General features: G+C 44.5%; 1 protein-coding gene across 1 annotated transcript; it reads left to right on the plus strand.

Moving 5' to 3' along the window:
- Positions 1-614: 614 nt before the first annotated feature.
- Positions 615-22056, plus strand: LOC109467232. Its single transcript, XM_019765175.1, has 13 exons — positions 615-652; positions 837-1560; positions 2066-2187; positions 2493-2599; positions 2814-5586; positions 8197-8905; positions 9316-9419; positions 9838-9944; positions 10054-11397; positions 17919-18023; positions 18237-18579; positions 18679-20180; positions 20577-22056. Exons 2-13 carry the CDS (start codon positions 847-849, stop codon positions 21983-21985), a joined length of 9339 nt encoding a protein of 3112 aa, XP_019620734.1. The 5' UTR covers positions 615-652; positions 837-846; the 3' UTR covers positions 21986-22056.
- The last annotated feature ends 2154 nt before the right edge of the window (positions 22057-24210 follow it).

The raw sequence follows: 24210 nt of genomic DNA on the forward strand, positions 1-24210 counted from the left end.
CCATACCCATACCCATAGACAAACCTCTAATCCTTAAACAAGCTTAAGTATGATATTATATTTTCACTATCACAGAGAAACGAAGAGAATTCGAATGGTGTATGTGGAGTCAAAACACATCATCCTATACGTACATAGTACTAAAAGTAGCTTTTGTGACAAAGAACAACATCATCTAAAATTCAGCTTAAATACTGTTGTATGTGTTATAATGATGCAATGGTGAATAGTTCATTCCAACTCAAAGTTGATGCCGGTGCCATCAAGCGTATTTCCTTACCAGGCATCGGAGGCATCTTGATTTTGTTTTAAAATCGTCAACAAAACACATTCAGCATTGGAAACTGCTGGAAAGTCCCGCGTATTTTTAGCCGCTGCTTCACAAATAAAACCTTTGTTTACTGCTGACACCTGATGCTGCAGGTATTCACAATGACGTCAGGAGGCCATGAGTCACTGGGGGTTTCCACGTTGGAACTTACCAGAAGTTCTGTTGTTAAGGACAACACAGAGGAAAACACGACCGACTATATCACTATAAAGATTGTTTTGTGAACATCAGTGGGAACACTGGGCAAAAGACTAAGGCGCAAATGTACCCCGTCAGCGTTTTTGTGCTTCTTTCCGACTATTTTGCACCGGTGTAGCGGAGGTAAGCAGATATCTTTGGTACCTGTTAAAGTCGCAAGTCGAACTAGCTAGAGACAGACCTGACTAAAGTCTTAAGATTACGTCATCGCACTTGGTATTCCCTTTACGACACTTCTGCATTTCCTGGCGTCTGAAAGTCATTTTTAGACCTCGTTAGTAACTTATGTTCTCTGTACCATTACCAGCTCGATCACCATGTCCAACATACTGCGTGTTGCGGGGACCCTTCTCCCTGCAGACGTGCAATGCCGGAGGTTTGTGGCGGCTAACAGGTATGACCTGGCCGAGACGGGGTACGGCCGCGCCCTTCTGGCCGCCATGTCTGATATGGACAGGATGCAGGAAGTGGAAGTACTGAAGAGCCTGGGAGACTTGAACGTGGAAAAAGGAACACTCCACAGGACCGAAGCTCCGCGGAACTTGGAGCGGGGCCTGAACCTGTACAGGGCCGCGCTGCTCCGGTGTGAGGACCCGGGGGAAGGCGAGTCCCTCCAACATAGGGTCAAACTCGCCGAGAAACTCAGGCAGAAAACGCCCATAGCTGGCTCAATCAGGAACACAAGCATTGATTCTGTTGCACGGACTTCAGAAGTCTTTCAAAACTTGGACAAGAAACTGGCTAACGGTGGCCATATGACCTCCATCTTAGAGGGCTACACGAAGGTTCTTGTAGAAGGAATAGCGGAGAGGAACAATCTGTTGGAAGAAGAGGCTATAAAAAGTCTCGGAGACGTGAACCTTAAGAGAGGAAAGGACTTAAAGAATCCACAACACTTGACCAAGGCTACAGCCCTGTACAGCACAGCCCTGGAACGATGTGACGATTCACATGGGAAAACCGTGCTCACACATCGCTTACTGCACGCAGCAAAAGTCAGGAGGGACATTTTGGATAGAAGGAGACAGCAGGTACATGTAGGTGTTTACTTTGTTCATAGAATAAAATTTCATGCTTTGTTGTCAATGACAACATCCCTATAACGGTGAATCATACACCAGCTTATCTACGCTTTTACACCTAAGTAATAACAACCAGAGGTGCCGGTGACGTCAGCCTGTTTTTTTCTATATCGTGTATGTTAGTCTTTAGTCTTTAGGCTATTCTTGTTCCTTCCATACTGTCAACCTGTGTACCAACAGAGACCGTGTTGGTAGCAACCAATGGCAGGTCCCATGACCGCCCAGCGTTTTTACCGCCCAGCCAGGCAAGACCAGGCATTGCATGATCAGTGGACCTTGGCATTGTTGCGGGCGCTGCTTATCAATGGAAGGGGTGTTGTTGTTTATTCATGTATGAAGGCTATCAATTCTTTGAAATCTGCTTTGATCACGAATGTAGAAACCTCTTATTACTGATAATCGTTAGGTAGTAAAGTTGTATTTTAAGTCTAACAATCTGTTGACGTTTTTCCAGAAGGCGTCAGTAGCTAAGGGCAAAAAGACAGACAAAGAACAATCATCTGGTTCTAAAATCGTAAAGGATTCTCCTTTAAATATCCCTCAAGATCATAGCCTCCTTACAGCAGATGATTTAAGGTACGTGATTTGTTGAATTTATCCTGTCTGTCTCTCACTTTCAGAGAATACTTAGCCTTGTCGTTTCCTGAAGTCAAGATGTTTGAATCATGACGTAATGGGAATAAGTAATCATCATTAACCAGAATTAATATCAGTTACTTGCACAAGTGATGTCAGCAACAGTTGAACTGAAAACAATATAGCAGAAAGCAACCATCGCTGTAAACAAAATACAGACAAGGGATTCTCCTATAGCTTAATGGCTTTTGGAAGCCCTACAATCTTTCAAGAATTAATATTGTTCCTTATGCAACCTTCTCCAGGCAGTACGAAGAACACCTCCAGAAAGGTGATCAGGATGTACAGAGAGGAGTCCTGGACTCAGCAGAGCAGCGCTTTGCAGAGGCACTCAAGCTTGTACATGTCAAATGTAGGAAATTCTTACTTAAATGCCAAACAGCTTTGACATTTGTATCATATGTGTTGGTAGTAAAGTTCAACATTTTACTTTAAACATTTGTCGTACATTCTGGCGTGTACTCGTTACAGTCACCTCAGTGCAACCATTATAAATTTTAAGTTGCTATCAGGAGGATGACCTAATGTTCTATAGACTCTAAATGTACAAAGTTTGTTTTCTACAGATCCCACAGTTCTACAGTACGAAAGAGAAGTCTCACCGCTGCGCAAGTTGGGGGATGTCTACTGCAGGCGAGGCTGTCAAACAGGAGACGGGGGAGACTTTGTCAAGGCAGTAGGTCTTTACCATGCAGCAGTAGCCAGGTCAGGGGACAGTGCCTCAAAACGCGAGCTTGCCAACGCAGTTATGGAGGCAGAAAGACAGTTTCTCACGTACAGCCTATCTTTGGATGGTATTCCTGAAAGTCAGTACGTGGGTAACACTCGTAAACATAAAAACCAGCTCAGTAAAATACGGGGCCAAATCTCACAAGAAATGGAAACCATCGACAAGGTGAATCCCTACGTATATGATGAGAAAAGTCTGTTAGTTTGGGGGACAGAAGCTAAGCGGGCCAATGTTGTCAGGCAGTTGTTCGAGAAAATTGCAAAAGAAAGAAAAGAGTTCATAGGGCAGCTAGTAGATGAGTGTATCTCAGTGATGGGTCCCCCTCCCTGTAAGTATGCCCTGTTAGGTTTGGGTTCACAGGCCACAGGACTGGTAACTCCATACTCAGACCTGGAGTTTGCCATCTTGGTAGAGGAGGAAAATGGAGCAAATACCGCGTATTTCCGCCGACTGACTCACTACCTGCACCTGAAAGTGGTCAACCTGGGAGAAACCATCCTCCCAGCCTTGGGGATAAAAAGTCTGAATGACTTCTACTCAGATGACCCACTTGACAACTGGTTCTATGACTCTGTTACACCACGTGGGTTTGCATTTGACGGCTCCATGCCAAAAGCATGCAAGACTCCACTAGGCAGGGGCGAAACAGCTGAACTTATTCACACGCCAAGTGCGATGACCAAAATCATGCTGGACGACCTGAATGTGTATTTTAAGGAGGGCTACCATCTCGCCAGCATCTTGGGGAATGTATGTTTGATCACAGGAGAGCAGGACTTGGTCGATGCGTATTGCACTTTATGGACTCAGAAACCCGAACCTTGTAAAGGGGCATTATCTAAGTCACAGGCATTGAGCATAATGGGAGAAGATACAAATATCCAAACGTTTTCACCCAAAGCTCCAACATCTAGACTGATAGATGTGAAGAAAGAAATCTATCGATTTTCGACCCTTGCAGTGTCGTGTTGGGCGCTACTCCGCGGTATACAACCCACGACAATCTGGGAGACTATTCAGAACATGAACAGAAACGGAGTCATCAACAGTGAGAACGCGCATCACTTGATGGTGCTGGTCAGCATCTCAGCAGAACTGAGGTTGCGGACATACATGAACAACCGTGGACAGGTGGAGAACATGTCAGCCTTATCGTCCATGTCTGATAACACAGATATGGAGGAGAAGTTGAATAAAGTGTTTTACTTCTCCAATACAATGCAACTGATGCGGTACCATAGCACGGCAATACCATTGAAGGTCTTTATTTCACAGCTTATCCAATTCCCCCAACCATCGGTAAGACCCCCTGTTCTGTTTGACAACTCACCAAACATACAAGCAGACGTATACACGAGTCTGTGTGAGTATGAAAAAGCAAAATCATGCGCGGAACTGGCACTACAGGATGTTTTTTCTACATACGGTAGAGGAAACGCCCATTTTAATATCGCTGGCTCACTTAGCGAGTTGGGTAGCGCCTGGCGGAATCTTGGCAATTACAAAAAGGCCGTCAGTTATTATGAACAGTCACTGCAGATGATGCGGAGTATATTTGGTGAGGATACTGAACATCCTGCCATCGCCGTGTCACTTCACAACTTGGGTGCCACCTGGAGCCAGCTTGGCGATCATGGAAAGGCCGTCAGTCATTTTGAACAGGCACTACAGATGTTCAGGATTGTCCATGGTGAGGACAAGGAACATCCTGACATCGCCAAGTCGCTCAACAACTTGGGTACCGCCTGGAGGGACCTTGGTGATTACGGAAAGGCCGTCAAATATAATGAACAGTCACTACAGATGATGCAGAGTATGTATGGGGAGAACACTCCGCATCCTGACATTGCCGGCGCACTTAACAACTTGGGTACCGCCTGGAGTCACCTTGGTGATTACAGAAAGGCCATTAGTTATTTTGAACAGACACTACAGATGATGCAGATTATCTATGGTAAGGGAACTGCACATCCTGACATCGCCTTGTCACTCAGGAACTTAGGCAGCGCCTGGAATCACCTTGTTGAATACGGAAAGGCCGTCAGCTATTATGAACAAGCACTGCAAATGCTGCGAAGTATACATGGTAAGGACAAAGCACATCCTCACATCGCCTCGTCACTTCACAACTTGGGTGACGCCTGGAGTAACCTTGGTGATCACAGAAAGGCCGTCGGCTATTATGAACAGGCACTACAAATGATGCGGAGTATCCATGGTGAGGACACTGAACATCCTGGCATCGCTGCGTCACTTAACAACTTGGGTGACGCCTTGAATCACCTTGGTGATCACAGAAAGGCCGTCAGCTATTTGGAACAAGCTTTAAAGATGAGTCGGAGTATCCATGTACCTCCACATCTAAACATCGCCGCGTCGCTTAGCAACTTGGGTAACGCCTGGAGTGACCTTGGTGATTATAGAAAGGCCCTCAGCTATTATGAACAGGCACTACAGAAGTGGCGGAGTATCTATGGTGAGGACACTGAACATCCTGAAATCGCCGGGTCACTTCTCAACTTGGGTAACGCCTGGAGGGACCTTGGTGATCACAGAAAGGCCGTCAGCTATCATGAACAGTCACTACAGATGAGGCGGAGTCTCTATGGTGAGAACACTGAACATACTGACATCGCCACGTCACTTCAACAATTGGGTGTCGCCTGGTTGACGTTTGGTGATCATAGAAAGGCCGTCAGGTATTTAGAAGAGGCACTGCAGATGTGGCGGAGTATCCATGGTGAGGATGACAAACATCCTGACGTTGTAAAGACACTGATAGGGCTGATTGTTTCTCGTAGACTTCTTGGTGAGCACTAAAAGGGCGCCAACTACGAGTAACGAGAATAGTCATTACAATACTTACGAGAGAGGGTTTAATCAATATGCCAAATGGAACTGTAAGGTGACTTTAACCGGGCTATTAAACTTACTATCAACTATGTATGAAATAAAATTTCATTATGAACTTTACCACTTCATAGTGCGGCAATAAAATACAACGCTGCCCAAGACATGTTTATTACTTACTAATTATTCCTTCCAATCAAGGTGGTTAACATCAGATTTTTAGCATCCTATTCTAATTCAGTCAGATTACACAGGAAAAAGACACAGGAAATAAACAAGACACCTACTTTTAAAGCAACGAATAGATGAAGTTGATAGGTAGGATAGTTCGGTTATTTCGTCCCACCGTTTGCCAAGATGACATTTGCCATCGTGTTCCATGGGTCCGACTTTTTTTTTATTCCTTAGTGGTCGCCACGTAACACGGCCATTAGGCCACTTCAAGGTTGGTTAACCACCTGAATGGCATTGCCACCTGAATGGTATTATCACCTGAATGGTATTACCACCTGAATGGTATCACCTGAATGGTATCACCTGAATGGTATTACCATTCACCTGGGTCACTGGTTACCGGGTAGAACTGTAACAGCAACTCTTCTTCCTGAGTCAGAAACATCATGATTGAGACCAGCCCAATTTCTCACAAGTAGTGAGGACTGACTGACCCAAAAATGACTGACTGTAATGAATAAATAATTCACCACAGCTTACGACTTTTATAAGTGTGAGACTGAATTTGTCAATTATTTACCATATCTACATGTAGTTAAGAACAGAAATGTACCTACGATCCGGCCAGATTACTCAAGAGTAGGGCGCATATCATATCTGTAAAAATGAAGGTCAGTGAACTCGGTTAGTGATGGTATATATGATTGCAAGCTGAGAATAGAATATAGCGTGGTCATATACATTGTATATATAGCGACAATATACGCAAAACGATGTTCAACAACAGCATCAAAACTTGTTTGATAGTGAGACATAATACCGAAATTCGGCATTTTAGAAGTTCGAAATCATTGTCTTTCCTTAATATTGTGAATAATACATTTTGAAAATTCCCGGGTATTTCTAGCCAATGTTTAACAGCTACTTCCGCAGGTGTTTACAATGACGACATGGGGTAATCCCCCTCACAGGTCGGGCCGGGGATTTCCGGTCTTAAGATCATAACATCATCTATCAACCTCCGAAGAGGTGGAGCATACAAAGTTTGATCTCCAGAACTGTTTGTCATTCATCGCAGAAATAAGTTCCTGGCCCTTCTTTAACTCTGAAGAAGGTGATAGAGGGGTACATAGGGCTGGGCGGTGCTGAACTGTCCTCTGTCATGCGCGACAGGAACTTGTGGAGGCAGTACATCGTGTCACCTGATTGAAGGATGAACTGAACTGAACTGAAGCCTGTTTCAGTTTCTATAAGTTTCTTAAGTGTTATGTTTGGACGTCCAACTCTTTGTATCAGGGTTCCAAAGTAGAAGCCTAGTAATAAGTAGAAGATCATAACAACAAACCGTTAACGTCTTCAGCAGCGACGTCGTGAGTATAAAAGGAGGTATGTATCACCCAAGCTATATCTCACAAGAGACGGTTAACTGGACACTCGATTAGAAACATAAACACCATATCCATGCCCCCAGCCAGAACAAAAAGACTTAAGAACTCTTTCCTGCATCAGCCTATCAGACCAGTCTACAATCAGACTGTATAATCATAACTTGTCATACCTAGGATGTACAGATCATGTCAGTAGTATGTATATATTCATGAATATATATGTATGTATAATGTTATGTGTTTATTTTAATGTAATGATGTAAATACCAATGCTATTCAGGCAACATTATAGTGTTATATTGTATGTCTGCAATGTTGGTATTGAAATAAAGAATTGAATGGAATTGAATTGAATTGAACGAAACCTGAAGTCTTGCCAGCTGAGAGTATATTTTAAAAGATCGTCGGTCACACAAATATCGATACACACAACAAACACTTTCCATTGATATGTAACATCCAAGTTTGGCTTTTTTCAGGGTTTGCATTAATGGCTTACCTCGGCAATACAGCTTTGAAAATTCCCGGGTATTTCTAGCCAATGTTTAACAGGCCAGGTACTTCCGCAGGTGTTTACAATGACGTCATGGGGGAATCCCCTTCACAGGTCGGGTCGGGGATTTCCGCTGTAGCGGAGGTAGGCAGAGTTCTGCAGTACCTGTGAAAATCGCAAGTCGAACTAGAGACATTACGTCACCGCACCTGGAATTCCCCCGCCAACACTTCGCATTACGTGGCGACCGAAAGTCGTTTCCAGACCTCGTTAGTGACTTGTGTTCTCTGTACCATTACCAGCCCGATCACCATGTCCAACATACTGCGTGTTGCGGGGACCCTTCTCCCTGCAGACGTGCAATGCCGGAGGTTTGTGGCGGCTAACAGGTATGACCTGGCCGAGACGGGGTACGGCCGCGCCCTTCTGGCCGCCATGTCTGATATGGACAGGATGCAGGAAGTGGAGGTACTGAAGAGCCTGGGAGACTTGAACGTGGAGAAAGGAAGACTCCACAAGACCGAAGCTCCGCGGAACTTGGAGCGGGGCCTGAACCTGTACAGGGCCGCGTTGCTCTGGTGTGAGGACCCGGGGGAAGGCGAGTCTCTCCAACATAGGGTCAAACTCGCCGAGAAACTCATGCAGAAAACGCACATAACTGCCTCAAACAGGAACACAAGCAATGACTCTGTTGTGAGGACGGCAGAAATCTTTCAAAACTTGGATAAGACATTGGCAAACGGTGGCCATATGACCTCCATCTTAGAGGGCTACACGAAGGTTCTTGTAGAAGGAATAGTGCAGGAGAACAATCTGTTGGAAGTAGAGTCCATAAAAAGTCTCGGAGACGTGAACCTTAAGAGAGGAAGAGACTTAAAGGAGCCCAGACACTTGACCAAGGCTACAGCCCTGTACAGCACAGCCCTGAAGCGATGTGACGATCCACATGGGAAAACCGTCCTCACACATCGCTTACTGCACGCAGCAAAAGTCAGGAGAGCCATGGCAGAAAGAAAGAGACGGGTAAGTGTTTAAATGTCTTCCTACAAACACGTTGTGTTTTTGTATCAATCCCTACATACCTCACGACTCACCCTGCACTACTTGATCAAAAGGTTATATTTTTAAAGGTCAACTTCAACTGTATCTCTTGGTGACGGCTGTGCTGGGACGTCGACGTAAGAGGAGACCAATATAACAGCTATATACTATATTATTAATGACTTCAGTCCTCTTTTCCTTTGTTGTGACCTGTGTACCAACGATGTGTAAATTGTGCGGCTGCACGCGATGGTTAATAATGAATGGGTTGGGTGCTGCTGTTAATGGGGTTCATTCGGAATCTGTTATTAGATGTAAGTGCAGACAACAGTTATCATGTCATCTAGAGACATTTACCCAGACAGTACTCTGCTTTACTTGATTCTTTTTAGAAGATCCCGAGGAGCGAAAAGACAAACAAGTTGCTATCAACTGGACCTCTCCAGGTCAGGAATCTTCCTAAAAGCCATGACCTCAACACAGCAGTTGATTCAAAGTGAGTGACGTCTCCATGTCCTTTTTTTTTTCAAATTAACTTGACCCATAAGGACAATGTCGTAAGCCAAGTAAATTGGGCAAATTTAGTATTTTTAATTCTGCAACAGTTGGTGGGGACTTTTAACATAGTCACAGGCCAACATTATTTTATTTGCAGCACTTTGAACAAAAGGTAGGAGAAATGCATCGTCTATATGATGCTGTGAACAAAAATGTTCTTCCTTCAGTTTGGGGGCTCTTGGATAACCCGATAATAGCCTTAATGTTTCATCAACTTGCACCTACGTTAGTGACTTTATAGACCGACTCTCTAGGATGAAAATGTAAAAAAAAAGTCCTAAAAATGCTGGCATACGACGTTATCTATTTTTAATCATAGATCAAACATGAATCATATAATCATCTCTCTAATACAGTGAGTACACAGAACAGCTGCAGGAGGGCTGCAGGGCCCTGCAGACAGGAGACCTGGACACGGCAGAACACAACTTTGCAGCTGCACTCAAGGTCGTCCATTTCAAAGGTAATCCAATGTGACATTTGTAGGAAATATGCTTTCATTGGTAAATATCTAAGAGTTACCCATAGTTGCCGATTCATTAAACCATTCTTTTGTTCAGATCCAAATATAGATCAATACATGGAAGAGGCGGAGCCCCTGTGCAGGTTAAGCGACGTCTACCTGGAAAGAGGAAAGACGTCGAAAGACGGAAGTGACTTCACCAAGGCTGCAGCACTCCGTAATGCCGCACTGGTCAGAGCAAGGACAGAAGACAGAGAAGGCATCAAACAAACAATCCTACAACTTAGTCGGTTATTTGTTGAGCACGTGCTGGGGATCAAACAAGTAGTGAACACCAGTAAAACAGAAAAACACAAATCAATACTGAAGAAAGACCGAGAGCAGGTAGAAGACAAGCTGAAACAAATCGAGCAGGAGATCGATCCTTATAGTCTTGATGACGATGATCCAGAGATAAGAGACACAGAGAAGCAGAGAGCGGAAGCGATCTTTACATTGTTCCAAACAACTATTGTTAAACAGAGAAAAACGTTCATATCTGGCCTTGTAGATGAATGTATGGAGGTAATGGGTCCCCCTCCCTGTAAGTACGCCATGATAGGCCTGGGTTCACTGGCCACAGGGTTAGTAACCCCGTACTCTGATCTAGAGTTCGCCATCCTGATAGAGGAGGAAACAGAGAGTAACGTCAAGTATTTCCGCAACCTGACTCACTATCTGCATCTCAAAGTCATCAACCTAGTAGAAACCATTCTCCCGGCCATGGCGATCAAGTCCCTCAATGATTTTTCTAAAGACCCACCGAACAGCTGGTTCTACGACTCTGTAACGCCGCGCGGGTTCGCGTTCGACGGATCCATGCCGCATGCATGCAAGACTCCACTGGGCAGGGGTGAAACAGCTGAACTTATCCACACACCGAGTGAGATGACAAATGTTTTAATAGAAGACTTGCAGCGTGACATGGACAAACTCATGCAAGACGACCCGACTTTCCATTCAAACAAAGGCTACCATCTCGACACAATATTGGGGAACGTGTGTTTGATCACAGGAGACCAGGACCTGGTCGATGCGTATTCCGCATTGTGGACTCGGCTACTACAGAGTAGTGGTAAGGTGGTATCTGTGTTACAGGCATGTAGTATTATGAGCGAAAATACAAATAACCAAGCATTTACACTCGAAGATCCAACATCGAGACTGATAGATGTGAAGAAAGACATCTATCGATTTTCGACCCTTGCAGTGTCGTGTTGGGCACTGTTCTATGGTATACAACCCACCACAATATGGGAAACTATTCAGAAGATGCACAAGAACGGAGTCATCAACAGTGAGAACGCGCTTCACTTGATGGTGCTGGTCAGCATCTCAGCAGAACTGAGGCTGCGGACATACATGAACAACCGTGGACAGGTGGAGAACATGTCAGCCTTATCGTCCATGTCTGATAACACAGATATGGGGGAGAAGTTGAAGAAAGTGTTTTACTTCTCCAATACAAAACAACTGATGAGGTACCATTACACAGCAACGCCATTGAAGGACTTTATTCCACAACTTATCGAAATGTACGCATCGACGATAGAACCTCCTGTTCTGTTCGACAACTCACCAGAGTTACAAGCAGCCGTGTATAACAGTCTGTGTGAGTACGAAAAGGTAAAGTTATGCGCGGAACGGGCACTACAGGATGAGGTTGCTAAACATGGTGAGGGAACAGCACATCCTGACATCGCCGCGTCACTTACCAGCTTGGGTATCGCCTTGAGTCACCTTGGTGATCACAGAAAGGCCGTCAGCTATCATGAACAGTCACTACAGATGGAGCGAAGTATCCATGGTGAGGACACTGAACATCCTGACATCGCTAAGTCACTTAACAACTTGGGTGCCGCCTGGAGGAACCTTGGTGACCATAGAAAGGCCGTCAGCTATCATGAACAGGTGCTACAGATGTTGCGGAGTATCCATGGTGAGAACACTCCACATCCTGACATCGCCGCGTCATTTCATAACTTGGGTACCGCCTGGAGGGACCTTGGTGATTACAGAAAGGCCGTCAGCTATTATGAACAGACACTACAGATGAGGCGGGGTATCTATGGTGAGGACACTGAACATCCTGACATCGCCGAGTCACTGCACAACTTGGGTGCCGCCTGGAGTGGCCTTGGTGATCACAGAAAGGCTGTCAGCTATTTTGAACAGTCACTACCAATGCAGCGGAGTATTTATGGTGACGGCACTGAACATCCTGACATCGCCAGGTCACTTCACAACTTGGGTACCGCCTGGGGTCACCTTGGTGATCACAGAAAAGCCGTCAGCTATTATGAACAGGCACTACAGATGCAGCGGAGTATCTATGGTGAGAACACTCCACATGCTGACATCGCCGCGTCACTTCATAACTTGGGTGCCGCCTGGAGTGGCCTTGGTGATTACAGAAAGGCCGTCAGCTATCTTAAACAGGCACTAAACATGAGGCGGAGTATCTATGGTAAGGGCACTGAACATCCTGACATCGCCGCGTCATTTCATAACTTGGGTGCCGCCTGGGGGAACCTTGGTGATTACAGAAAGGCCGTCAGCTATATTGAACAGGCACTACAGATGAGGCGGAGTATCTATGGCGAGGAACATCCTGACGTTGCAAAGACACTTCAGCAGCTGAGTCTGACTCGTGGACTCCTTAATGATCAACGAAAGGGTGGCAACTCAGTATAATACAGTCGAGAGAAGGTTTAACATGCCAAATGAAACTGTGTGATAACCAGACCATATATGAACTGTATATGAAATAAAATTTCAGTATAAACTTGCCCATTCTGCGTTAGGCAATAAAATACAAAACCGCCCATGGTTCTAACTCGTCAGCCCCTTTAGTTCAGCCAGATTACAGAGGAAAGGAACGAAGAAAACAAACAAGACAGAAACACCCACATCCACAGGAATGAATCTAGATAACGTTACGACATTGAGCCTTTTGTCATTCCAACCCACAGTTTGCCAAGATGACAACGAGTATTATATTTAGTGCATTTGACTAAGAAACGTATCTTCCACTAATGTCTTATAGCTGTACCACCTGGTCTAAAAACGCTTACTGTCCGGCTGGAAGGAATCTCGGATCACCTAAGCTATCACATAAAAACTGCACAAGAGAAGATCAACGAACCCTGGCCTGGGGAGTGAAGTCATACATGGTTGTCAGAAGAGAATATACTTTAAAAGATAGTCGGTCACATAAATATGGATACACACAACAAACACCTTTCCATTGATATGTAATATCACAGTTTGGATTTTTTCCCATGGATTGTTTTCCGTCACACTGTCAATAATACAGCTTTGAAAATTCCCGGTTATTCCTAGCCAATATTTAACAGGTAGTTCCGCAGGTGTTTACAATGACGTCATGGGGAATCCCCCTCACAGGTCGGGCAGGGGATCTCCGATCTAACTATTTTAAAGTTTCAAACTAGCCCAGACCATTGCGGGTTAATATGTGAGCTGCTTTCTCTATGTCAGTTGTACGGGTTTCTTGTAGCCAGTTACCCGTGCGAAAGACATTGACCTGGTACGATCAAAACGAGCAAGGCGGTATACAATCGGAAAACAGCAAGTAAAAATATCCACCCCAACCCCACGCAATAAAATGTCCACCCCTAAGCCTGCTAACGAGTCTAGTTTTTGTAGACTTTGCCCCCCCACCCCACCCCCACCCTCAAACGTGAGTATTTTGCACGCTGGCAGCCAGATGGATTGGTTGCTTGTAGCCCATATGAAAATGCTCCCGTGGGACTTTGCAGCCCATAAATAAATTGTCCTGACATGTGTTCCCCAGGGAACATGGATTCGCACCATTGACGTCTCACCTTTTATGGTCCATGTACACAGTATAGAAATGTTCAGTAATAATTTTCTAGTCTTAACCGTACATTGGCCGGTCTCGTTTTGTATGGAATTATGTTTGATTCTTCCTCAGTGCAAAACTGTGTATACCCTAGCAAACGGTCTATACTATGAGGGGATTTGGATATTTAATGTACATGCATAGACTGCATCATTGAGCATTCGCGTGGAGGGTAACACAAAGTGACGCATTATGATCCTATTGTCCATGTGCAGGAACCCGAAAGGACAGCAGCTAACCACAAAATGTTGCCATCTGCGGTTTTAGTAGGAATAGCTAAGTAATATTACTACTAGTTGTCGCAACATTTGAGGTATCAAGTCTTTGCAAGTGGTCCTGTCTTCTACTGCTTTGAAGTAGTAAAGTAGTAGTAAATTCTATTTGGTTGTGGCAAAATAAAGCTAACAATACCCTGTGACGTCAATGGAAAGTACCGTGTATTCTCGGCAAAGTGAGTCATACGTGGAAAACACTGCACAGAAACAGTCTCTTATAAAAAGAACCGCGCAGGAATTCTTGGAACAGGATCTGAACTGGTGACAACCATGTACCGTTAACATCTAAGATACATCCATGTACGTGGGTGTGGGCGATGTTTTAGTAGCAGAGTATACATAAAAGGTAAGTCAGTTCTAATCATAATCTAATCTAATCATATTGACTACAGCAAGCTACCATCATCGTCACGTAGTCCCGACTTGAGCTGACGGAAGAAACCGGCCATGTACAGCAAAATACCTCTCCCAGCTAGTGTTCTAAACGACTCGTCACGTAGTCCCGAGAAGACTGGTCCACAGAAGTTGCAGTAAAGACATCCAGATCGGCCAGCAAACAACAGAAGGGTAGAATCCTCGCGCTTCTCCTCCTGGCTACCCCCAGCACGGAAGCAGAAACACCACAGGCAACTCGGACATACCCGTTGCTACCAAATACCTTTTGGGATCAAACGCGTCCTTAACAGTCCCGTCCCAGCTATGCTGAAACTGTTGAACTCAATGTCAACAATAAACCAGTCTATATAACGTAAACTCGGATCCACCTGATTCTTCACGACAATGCTTATATTTGGTAAAACGTTCATGTGTTGGGTTTTCCTGCATTTGTTTTCTGGCGACTTTCAGCATGTGCCCAGGAACGGTAGCATGAATGAAAATGGGTATTTTTGCTGGTTAATAATTACAAATGTGCAGTTGATTCTACTCAACGTCATATCAGCATTGTGTATAAAGATGGTTTACTAGACTGGAGTCCAGCCTTCTTAGCATTAGTACCCTCACCAAGATCCGCTACCGCGGGGTAGGGGAACATGGGGAGCGCACTAAAGCTAACAAGATTGGACTCCGGGCTAATGGTATACTTAATTCTACTCGAGTCTTATGTTGATGGGGTATATATATATATTCCTTTGTGTTTTCGTGTTTCCATGTCCCAAGTAAGGGAGTAAAATGAACAATTTCCCAGATGTTTCTTCTTCTCCTGCCATTTAGCCAAACAGATTCACCTTTTGTCACTTTTCAGCAGATGACCTGAATTAGGCCCTCGTATTATAAAATAAAATGACCTGAAATTCGTTCTAGTGGTGCATTTGATATATGCTCACAGAACTTCAGTAAACGTTCTTGGCACAGACCGCTGAAGAATTTTATAATTTATATGGAATCTTGTGAGTGATTTGTCTTATGGATGAAACATTATTGCGCCTGGCAAAGGTTATTCCCACCGAAAAACGGTTCATGTTACGAATAGGTACCTGTACGTACTTTACATGAATAGACTGCCGCTAAGCATTCGTGTGGAGGATAAGACAAAGTGACACCTGCACGCATGATCCTATTGTCAATGCGCATGAACCCGCACAAGGACAGCAGCAAACCACAAATGTTACCATGTGCGGTTTTCTAGTAATTTTTTTTAAATAGCAGGAAGAGCTAAGTACTATCAGAACATTTGAGGTCATTCAATGATCACTGTCGTCTTTTCGACTAGCCTACTTTGAAGCAGTAAATTTTAACATATATCTTAAAATGATCGCCTGGGTGTGGCGTATACTACAGACACAATACAAGCTAACAACGAAAACAACCGTGACGTGAGTGGAAAGTACCGTGTATTCTGGGAAAGTGAGTGATACTCTGAAAGCCCTAGCTATCAGAATATGCCCAGGAACGTTAGCTTGAACGACATTAGATGAACATATTATTTGCTGGTCGATAATTTGCAATGCATGGTCCATCTTCCTCGACGTTATGTCAGCATTAGCACAGAAACAGGCTGATAGAAGTAGAACTACCAACTTCAGGTATTCATGATACAGGATTGCCGTACTTGTGATTACCACTTTGAAGTAGTAAATTGTGATGTATTTTGAAGATGATCACTTTGGATGTCAAGCAGCAATGAATGCATATTAAACAAGATATGTACTTATGTCTCCGGATGTTTCACAAAGAGGGAAAACGGCGATCAACCGTAGATGACTACTATATTATTTTGTTGATAGATATAGACATTTAGCACTTAGCATTAGAATGTAGCGGCTTAGTACATCTCCAGACCTCCTTTGGTCATATGTGCAATTATCCCACCTGGGCATGAATATGCAATAAAGATTCATCAATATTCGTGCTACAGGTATTGGTGACATCCATGCACTGGTGACGTCCAGTATTCGTGTCACTCAGCATGCTTATATACCTGGAGAGACAACTTCATACGGTCATATACATGTAGGTACTGGTAGTTGGGTGAACCAAGCAATACGTCATACGGGCAATTTGAACTTGCATGAACGTCCCAGACCACATGTATTTTTATTGTCTATTCATTTCAGACACACACAAAAATACAAAGAAGTACCGGTATACCATGAACCCTGACAAATAATAAATACAAATAAAATCAACAAATCAATCGTTGTAGCACATTGACGAGAAAAGTAAAGAACTAGAAAATCTCCATTTGGACCTACAGTTTTAGTACACGTTATACATGTATATTCGCAGCACGATTGCATCATCTCTGACCGACTAAAACGACCTAAGTTTGGACACATAATTGATATTAACTTAAAGTCACATTTACCTTTCAGTATCGTGAAATCGGGAGAACACCACCTTAACTAACAGGGCGTTGCATAATCGGATCAAACCAAACATCGCAGCATGGCCAGTCTGGCAGGACAACTTCTGGAGTTCTTGACCAACTGGTGGAGAGGGGAGAAGGTGGGTTTGAACATTGTATGCTTGGGTCTCATTGGGCTAGGGTCAGGTCAGCACATGTTTGGGCATTGCTCGCTTCTCTTAGTCATCAACAAGTTTGGCTGGAGGCACAGTTTTAATTATTGTCTCTCCGTGGAAAACCGAGCTGGATGGAGGGCAGTCATCGGTGGTCTATTTTGGCTATGCTTCACATGAAGCCCGAATAAGTTACTGTGTACTATGTTGGAAGCTGCACCATGCTTCATCACAGGTTGGCGTCTGTTATTATTATATATGTCATGTCTCTAAACTTTTAGGCTCTCCCCTAGTATAGGCGTCAACAAAGAAAACTTACCATTCTTTTAAACAGAAATATAAATGGCCAGCCATTAAATTATATATACTACAAGTTTAAAAAGATAATTCATAGCATAATTGAGATGACGATATCCAGTGTTTTGTCGTTCTTCGTCGTATTAAGAAATGCAGCCAAATGTCATGAAGCCGGTAGTATCATACTGGAACACATCACCTCGTTGTGATGTGAAAGACAAATATTTTCAGTTTTGAGGGTATTAATGTAAACTGTATGCACAAAACGTTTGGAATATTCAAATTTGTTCGATCATATTTCCTTTACTTTTTTATCGATTTTCAATGCATTATGTATTACACATGTTAAAAAGCATGTGTAACTGGCTTATAATAGCCAACTGTGTGGTTGCAATTGATGACGGCAACTACAACATTTTGTTATCTTGCAGAAAACTCAAGAGGTCAAGGGGACGACGGAAACCACGGAAACTAAGGAGGTCAGGGTCACGGATTCCACCGCACCCCAAGGTCATGACCCTCTTACTGCCGAACACCTGCAGAAAGGCGAGAAGGCCTTACGGAGGGGAGACTTAGACTCAGCAGAGAAGCACTTTGCAGCAGCACTCAGGCCTGTACATGTCAGAGGTGGGTAATAATCAAAATATACCATTTGCAAAACTATATCTTGTACATAAGAAAAACCAGAACGTATTTAATTTGTAAGTTTGCAAGCAAATACCTTATTAATCTTCAGAAGTTCATACAAATATACTAAATGTCAAAGGATTTAATACAATTGAGATTCCTAAGAATTATAAAAAATATGCACAAAAATCGAACAAAAATGCTTTTCTGCAGATCCCACACCCCTACAGTACGGAAAAGAAGTCTCACCGCTGCACAAGTTGGGGGAAGTCTACAACAGGCGAGGCTGTCAAACAGGAGACGGGGGAGACTTTGTCAAGGCGGCAGCACTCTACCATGCAGCACTGGCCAGGTCAAAGGTCCACGATGCGATCCTTAAAAATGCAATTGAAGAAATAGAAGCGCTGTTTCTCAAACATGTTTTCAAGACAGACCAGAAAAGCAACCCAGATGAAACAGAGAAACACAAGAAACAGCTGAAAGAAACACGGCAACAAATCAAACTTGAAATGGAAACACTTGACGAGGATGTTCCCTTTATGGATGCTGATAATAAGTTTGAAGATGATGAGGAGGAGGACCCGTTAGTAGAGATGATGGCGGAAGTCCTTCCAGGTTTGGTACCGCTTCATGAGGAACTGGAAAAATATTTCAGACAGCGGAAAGTGAACGAAATGGAAGCCAAGAGGGCTGACGCTGTCAGACAGTTGTTTGAGAAAATTGCTGAAGAAAGGAAAGAGTTCATTGGGCAGCTAGTAGATGAGTGTATCTCAGTGATAGGTCCCCCTCCCTGTAAGTATGCCCTGTTAGGTTTGGGTTCACAGGCCACAGGACTGGTAACTCCATACTCAGACCTGGAGTTTGCCATCCTGGTAGAGGAGGAAAATGAAGCAAACGTTGCATACTTCCGTCGACTGACTCACTACCTTCACCTCAAGGTTGTCAACCTTGGAGAAACCATCCTCCCAGCCTTGGGGATAGCAAGTCTGAATGATTTCTCATCGAAGGATCCACATGACAACTGGTACTATGACTCTGTAACGCCACGTGGGTTTGCCTTTGATGGCTCCATGCCAAAAGCAAGCAAGACTCCACTGGGCAGGGGGGAAACAGCTGAACTTATCCACACACCAAAGGAGATGACTAGGATCATGCTAGACGACCTCACTGTGTATTTCAAGAAAGGCTACCATCTCGCCAGCATCTTGGGGAATGTGTGTTTGATCACAGGAGAGCAGGACTTGGTCGATGTGTATTCCGACTTGTGGACTCAGAAACTTCAAAGTAGTAAAAAAGTATCAGTGCAACAGGCATTGAGTATAATGACCGAAGAAACAAATATCAAAACGTTCACACTTGAAGATCCAACATCAAGATTACTAAATGTGAAGAAAGACATCTATCGATTTTCGATCCTTGCAGTGTCGTGTTGGGCGCTACTCCACGGTATACAACCCACCACAATATGGGAGACTATTCAGAAGATGAACATGAAAGGAGTCATCAAGAGTGAGAACGCGCATCACTTGATGGTGCTGGTCAGCATCTCAGCAGAACTGAGGCTGCGGACATACATGAACAACCGTGGACAGGTGGAGAATATGTCAGCCTTATCGTCCATGTCTGATCACACAGATATGGAGCAGAAGTTGAATAGAGTGTTTTACTTCTCTAACACAAAACAACTGATGAGGTACTATTACACAGCAACACCATTAAAGGCCTTTCTTCCACAACTTCCCAAACCACCGATAAGGCCCCCTGTTCTGTTTGACAATTCACCAAAGATACAATCAGACGTATACACAAGTCTTTGTGAGTACGAAAAAGCAAAATCATGCGCGGAACTGGCACTACGGGATGACTATTCTACATACGGTAGAAAAAACGCTCATCCTGCTATTGCCTACTCACTTAGCAAATTGGGTGGTGCCTGGTGGAACCTTGGGAATTACAAAAAGGCCGCCAGCTATTATGAACAGGAACTACAGATGAGGCGGAGTATCTATGCTGAGGACACTGAACATCCTAACATCGCCACGTCACTTAACAACATGGGTATGAGCTCTATGGGCCTTGGTGATTACAGAAAGGCCGTCAGCTATTATGAACAGGCACTACAGATGATGCGGAGTATCCATGGTGAGAACACTGAGCATCCTGGCATCGCCAGGTCATTCCACAACTTGGGCATCGCCTTGGAGCGCCTTGGTGATTACAGAAAGGCTGTCAGTTATTTTGAACAGTCACTACAGATGACGAAAAGTATCCATTGTGGGAACACTAAACATCCTGACATCGCCTCGTTACTCAGCAGCTTGGGTAACGCCTGGGTTTCCCTTGGTGATTACAGAAAGGCCGTCATCTATCATGAACAGGCACTACAGATGAGGCGGAGTATCTACGGTGAGAACACTGAACATCAAGGCATCGCCGCGTCACTTCACAACTTGGGTATCGCCTGGAGCTACCTTAAAGATCACAATAAGGCCGCCAGCTATAATAATCAGGCACTGAAGATGATGCGGAAAGTCCATGGTGAGAACACTGAACATCCTGATATCGCCACGTCACTTAACAACTTGGGTAACGCCTGGTGGGACCTTGGTGATCACAGAAAGGCCGTCAGCTATCATGAACAGTCACTACAGATGTGGAGGAAAATCCATGGCGAGGACACCGAACATCCTACCATCGCTACGCCACTAAACAACTTGGGTGCCGCCTGGAAGAACCTCGGTGATCACAGAAAGGCAGTCAGCTATTATGAACAGTCACTACAGATGAGGTGGAATATCTATGGCAAGGACACCGAACATCCTGACATCGCCCAGTCACTTCACAACTTAGGTAACGCCTGGAGTGACCTTGGTGACCACAGAAAGGCCGTCAGCTATTATGAACAGTCACTAAAGATGTACCGGAGTATCCATGGTGAGGACACTGAACATCCTGATATCGCCGCGTTACTTAACAACTTAGGTATCGCCGGGAGTGACCTTGGTGACCACAGAAAGGCCGTGAGCTATTATGAACAGTCACTAAAGATGTACCGGAGTATCCATGGTGAGGACACTGAACATCCTGATATCGCCACGTTACTTAACAACTTGGGTACCGCCTGGAGGCGCCTTGGTGGTCACAGAAAGGCCGTCAGCTATCATGAACAGGCACTACAGATGAGGCGGAGTATTCATGGTGAGGGAACTGAACATCCTCACATCGCCGCGTCACTTACCAACTTGGGTATCGCCTGGAGTGACCACGGTGATCACAGAAAGGCCGTAAGCTATCATGAACAGGCACTACAGATGTACCGGAGTATCCATGGTGAGACCACTGAACATCCTCACATCGCCACGTTACTTAACGACTTGGGTAACGCCTGGAGACACCTTGGTGATCACAAAAAGGCTGTCAGCTATTATAAACAGGCACTACAGATGAGGCGGAGTATCCATGATGAGAACACTGAACATCCTGACATCGCCTCGTCACTTAACAACTTGGGTAACGCCTGGGGGGACCTTGGTGATCACAGAAAGGCCGTCAGCTATTATGAACAGTCACTACAGATGTACCGGAGTATCCATGGTGAGAACACTGAACATCCTCACATCGCCACGTTACTTAACAACTTGGGTATCGCCTGGAGGGGCCTCGGCGATCACAGAAAGGCCGTCAGCTATTATGAACAGGCACTACAGATGAACAGGAGTATCCATGGCGAGGTCAATGTACATCCTGACATCGCCAGGTCACTCAACATCTTGGGTGCCGGCTGGTTGATGTTTGGCGATCACAGAAAGGCCGCTAGCTACTTTGAACAGGCCCTACAGATGATGCGGGGTATCCATGGTGAGGATGACGAACATCCTGACGTTGCAAAGACGCTTGAGGGGCTGAGTCTGGCTCGTAGCCTCATTGTTGATCGCGGAGAGGCCGCCAACTGTCAAGAATAGTCACGTCAGAAAATGTTGGGAAAAGACTATCATTATGACCTATGAATAACATTATAACAACTTAATATGTTACAGGGTAATCTGTGTCATACCGAGTGCTTCAATAGAAGAAAATGTCAATTAGAACTTGTCAGTGATCATTGTCAGAGAATTATGAATGTGAACCATGTCTTAGTCCTCAGTCTCTCTAATTCAGAATACACTGGGAAAGGAGCACAGCACATAAAGACAAGAACAGCGACTTCCAATGTACAAGTATTGAAAAAAATAAACCAACGTTACGAGTTCAAGTGCTTCAATTCAATTCCATTTATTTAAATCAACTGGCATGTACACAGATTCACAGAAAATGTGACATGAAATTCGTTGACAATTACAGTAAAAGCTCTCAACATGAAGACAACGATTAAAAGCAGCATAATTAAAAACCAGTTAAAAATACAATTCAAGTGATGAACAGAGTTCAGTTCTTATACTTATACAACTTAATCGCTCTAGGAAAGAACGAAAGTTCATGTCTCTTTGCACGGCTTTGTGAAGTCATAACATGTCTGACTCGCCGGAGGTCATAGCCACTGTGTAAAGGACGGGAAATGAAACAGTTCAGCGGGTTGTCCTTATCGTCCAGGATACTCAGGAGGACACGTAGTGTTGCCTGGTCACGTCTGGACGCCAAGGTCGGCAGGGAGTTCGGAGAAATGCCCTTATATTGATTAGGACCCACAGTTTCCCACGAGGCCTGTATCTCTCCCTCTCAACCCAGGGTGTCGTCGCTTCTGCGGAGGACCCCCTCCCTTGGCTGGCTTCATTCTTGTCTTAGTCTGGCCACGCAGGGCCTGTAACATACCTTACAAATTTTGCGTCAAACTATCGCTTTAATAAAGGAAATAAAGGTACCTTGAATAGGCGTAAATACGATGTTGTGAAAGGGACGTTAATGATAGTGTATAAGATTATTTGTGATGTTGCATATCATAGGTCATGGCCTCACGGGGGCATCCTTTTTTTGCGTACAGAATTCATGTTATTAAGGACAACATTGCCAACTAACACGACCGAAGGTTGGGTGGAAAGAAACTGACAACAGTCGGGAATGTAACCTCAATAACAAAGATTGTTGATCCAGTGATCATCGGCAAATGTGTACAACAATATAATGGCTGCTAGCCAGTTGGGGATAGCGAAGGACTCGTCGTGTATATTTGCCTAGGTCCTGTGCGAACCATCTATTACTAGGATTTCGACCCGTCATGTCCTAGAGTCGTAACTGTAAATATGCTCAAGCCAGAGTAAAACAGGTGGATGCATGTATGTACAAAACTAACAATAAAACACGACGGGAGCTCATGATATCTAAATTTTGTTTTGTCTGAGTTCGAGAAAGTGTTCTACTTGTAACTATCAATAATACAGCATTGGAAACTGCTGGAAAGCCCCGCGTATTTTTAGCCGCTGCTTCACAAATAACACCTTTGTTTACTGTTGATACCTGATGCCGCAGGTATTCATACTGCGATGACGTAAGGGGGTCATGAGTCACGGGGGGTTTCCACGTCGGGACTTACCAGTAGTTTCGTAGTTAGGGACAAAACGGCCAACAAACGCGCCTCTACGCTCAGAGAGCAGCCGTGGGACCGTACAGGCGGGTGGCAAATCAAGGCTTAAATCTATCTTTCGGTTGCTTCGAATTCTTTCTTCGGACTATTTTGTAGCCGTGGTAGCGGAAGTACTAGTAAACAGTGTCCGGATTCCGTTGGTGATAGCCTCGGCCAGGAATGGCCTAGGACCCTTTGTAAGTCCAGCGTGCACAGTTAGGTAGTTCCCTTTGTATAGTCTTCGCAGTTCTTAAGTCCGTAAGAGTGAATCCAGTTGCCCTACACACATCAGAACGCCGAAGTGCATCATCAGTAAAGGTACTAATCAGCAAGCGGCAGAGGTCCGACATCATAGAAGGCAGTTCACAGAGAGGTGGGTAAATTGAGACTGAGCTTACTGTTTATTGTACTACATGTAGTGGGAAACGCTTGTAAAATGCATGGAGTCTGTTTAATGCGAGAAGGGAGATACGAAAGGGTACTATTATATATAATGGTAGCTAGCCTTGGTTAAAGACACCCGGAAGTCTGAACCGTGGATGCCAACGTGAAGGAAAACATGAAAGTTAAAATAAATGCTCGGGGGGTGGGTGCGGTCACGACAAGGTTGCTGGTGCTCCCCACACCAAT

Source organism: Branchiostoma belcheri, unplaced genomic scaffold (genome assembly GCF_001625305.1).
Source record: "Branchiostoma belcheri isolate BF01 breed outbred unplaced genomic scaffold, Haploidv18h27 scaffold179, whole genome shotgun sequence".
Classification (NCBI taxonomy): domain Eukaryota; kingdom Metazoa; phylum Chordata; class Leptocardii; order Amphioxiformes; family Branchiostomatidae; genus Branchiostoma; species Branchiostoma belcheri.

Excerpts from the sequence above, each read along its gene's own strand:
- LOC109467232 (XM_019765175.1), top strand. The coding sequence starts at position 847 with ATGTCCAACATACTGCGTGTTGCGGGGACCCTTCTCCCTGCAGACGTG. Across the intron at positions 9,945-10,053 it reads CAAGGTCGTCCATTTCAAAG|ATCAATACATGGAAGAGGCG; the intron begins GTAATCCAATGT and ends ATCCAAATATAG. Across the intron at positions 20,181-20,576 it reads CCATGGTGAGAACACTGAGC|ATCCTGATATCGCCACGTCA; the intron begins ATCCTGGCATCG and ends AGAACACTGAAC.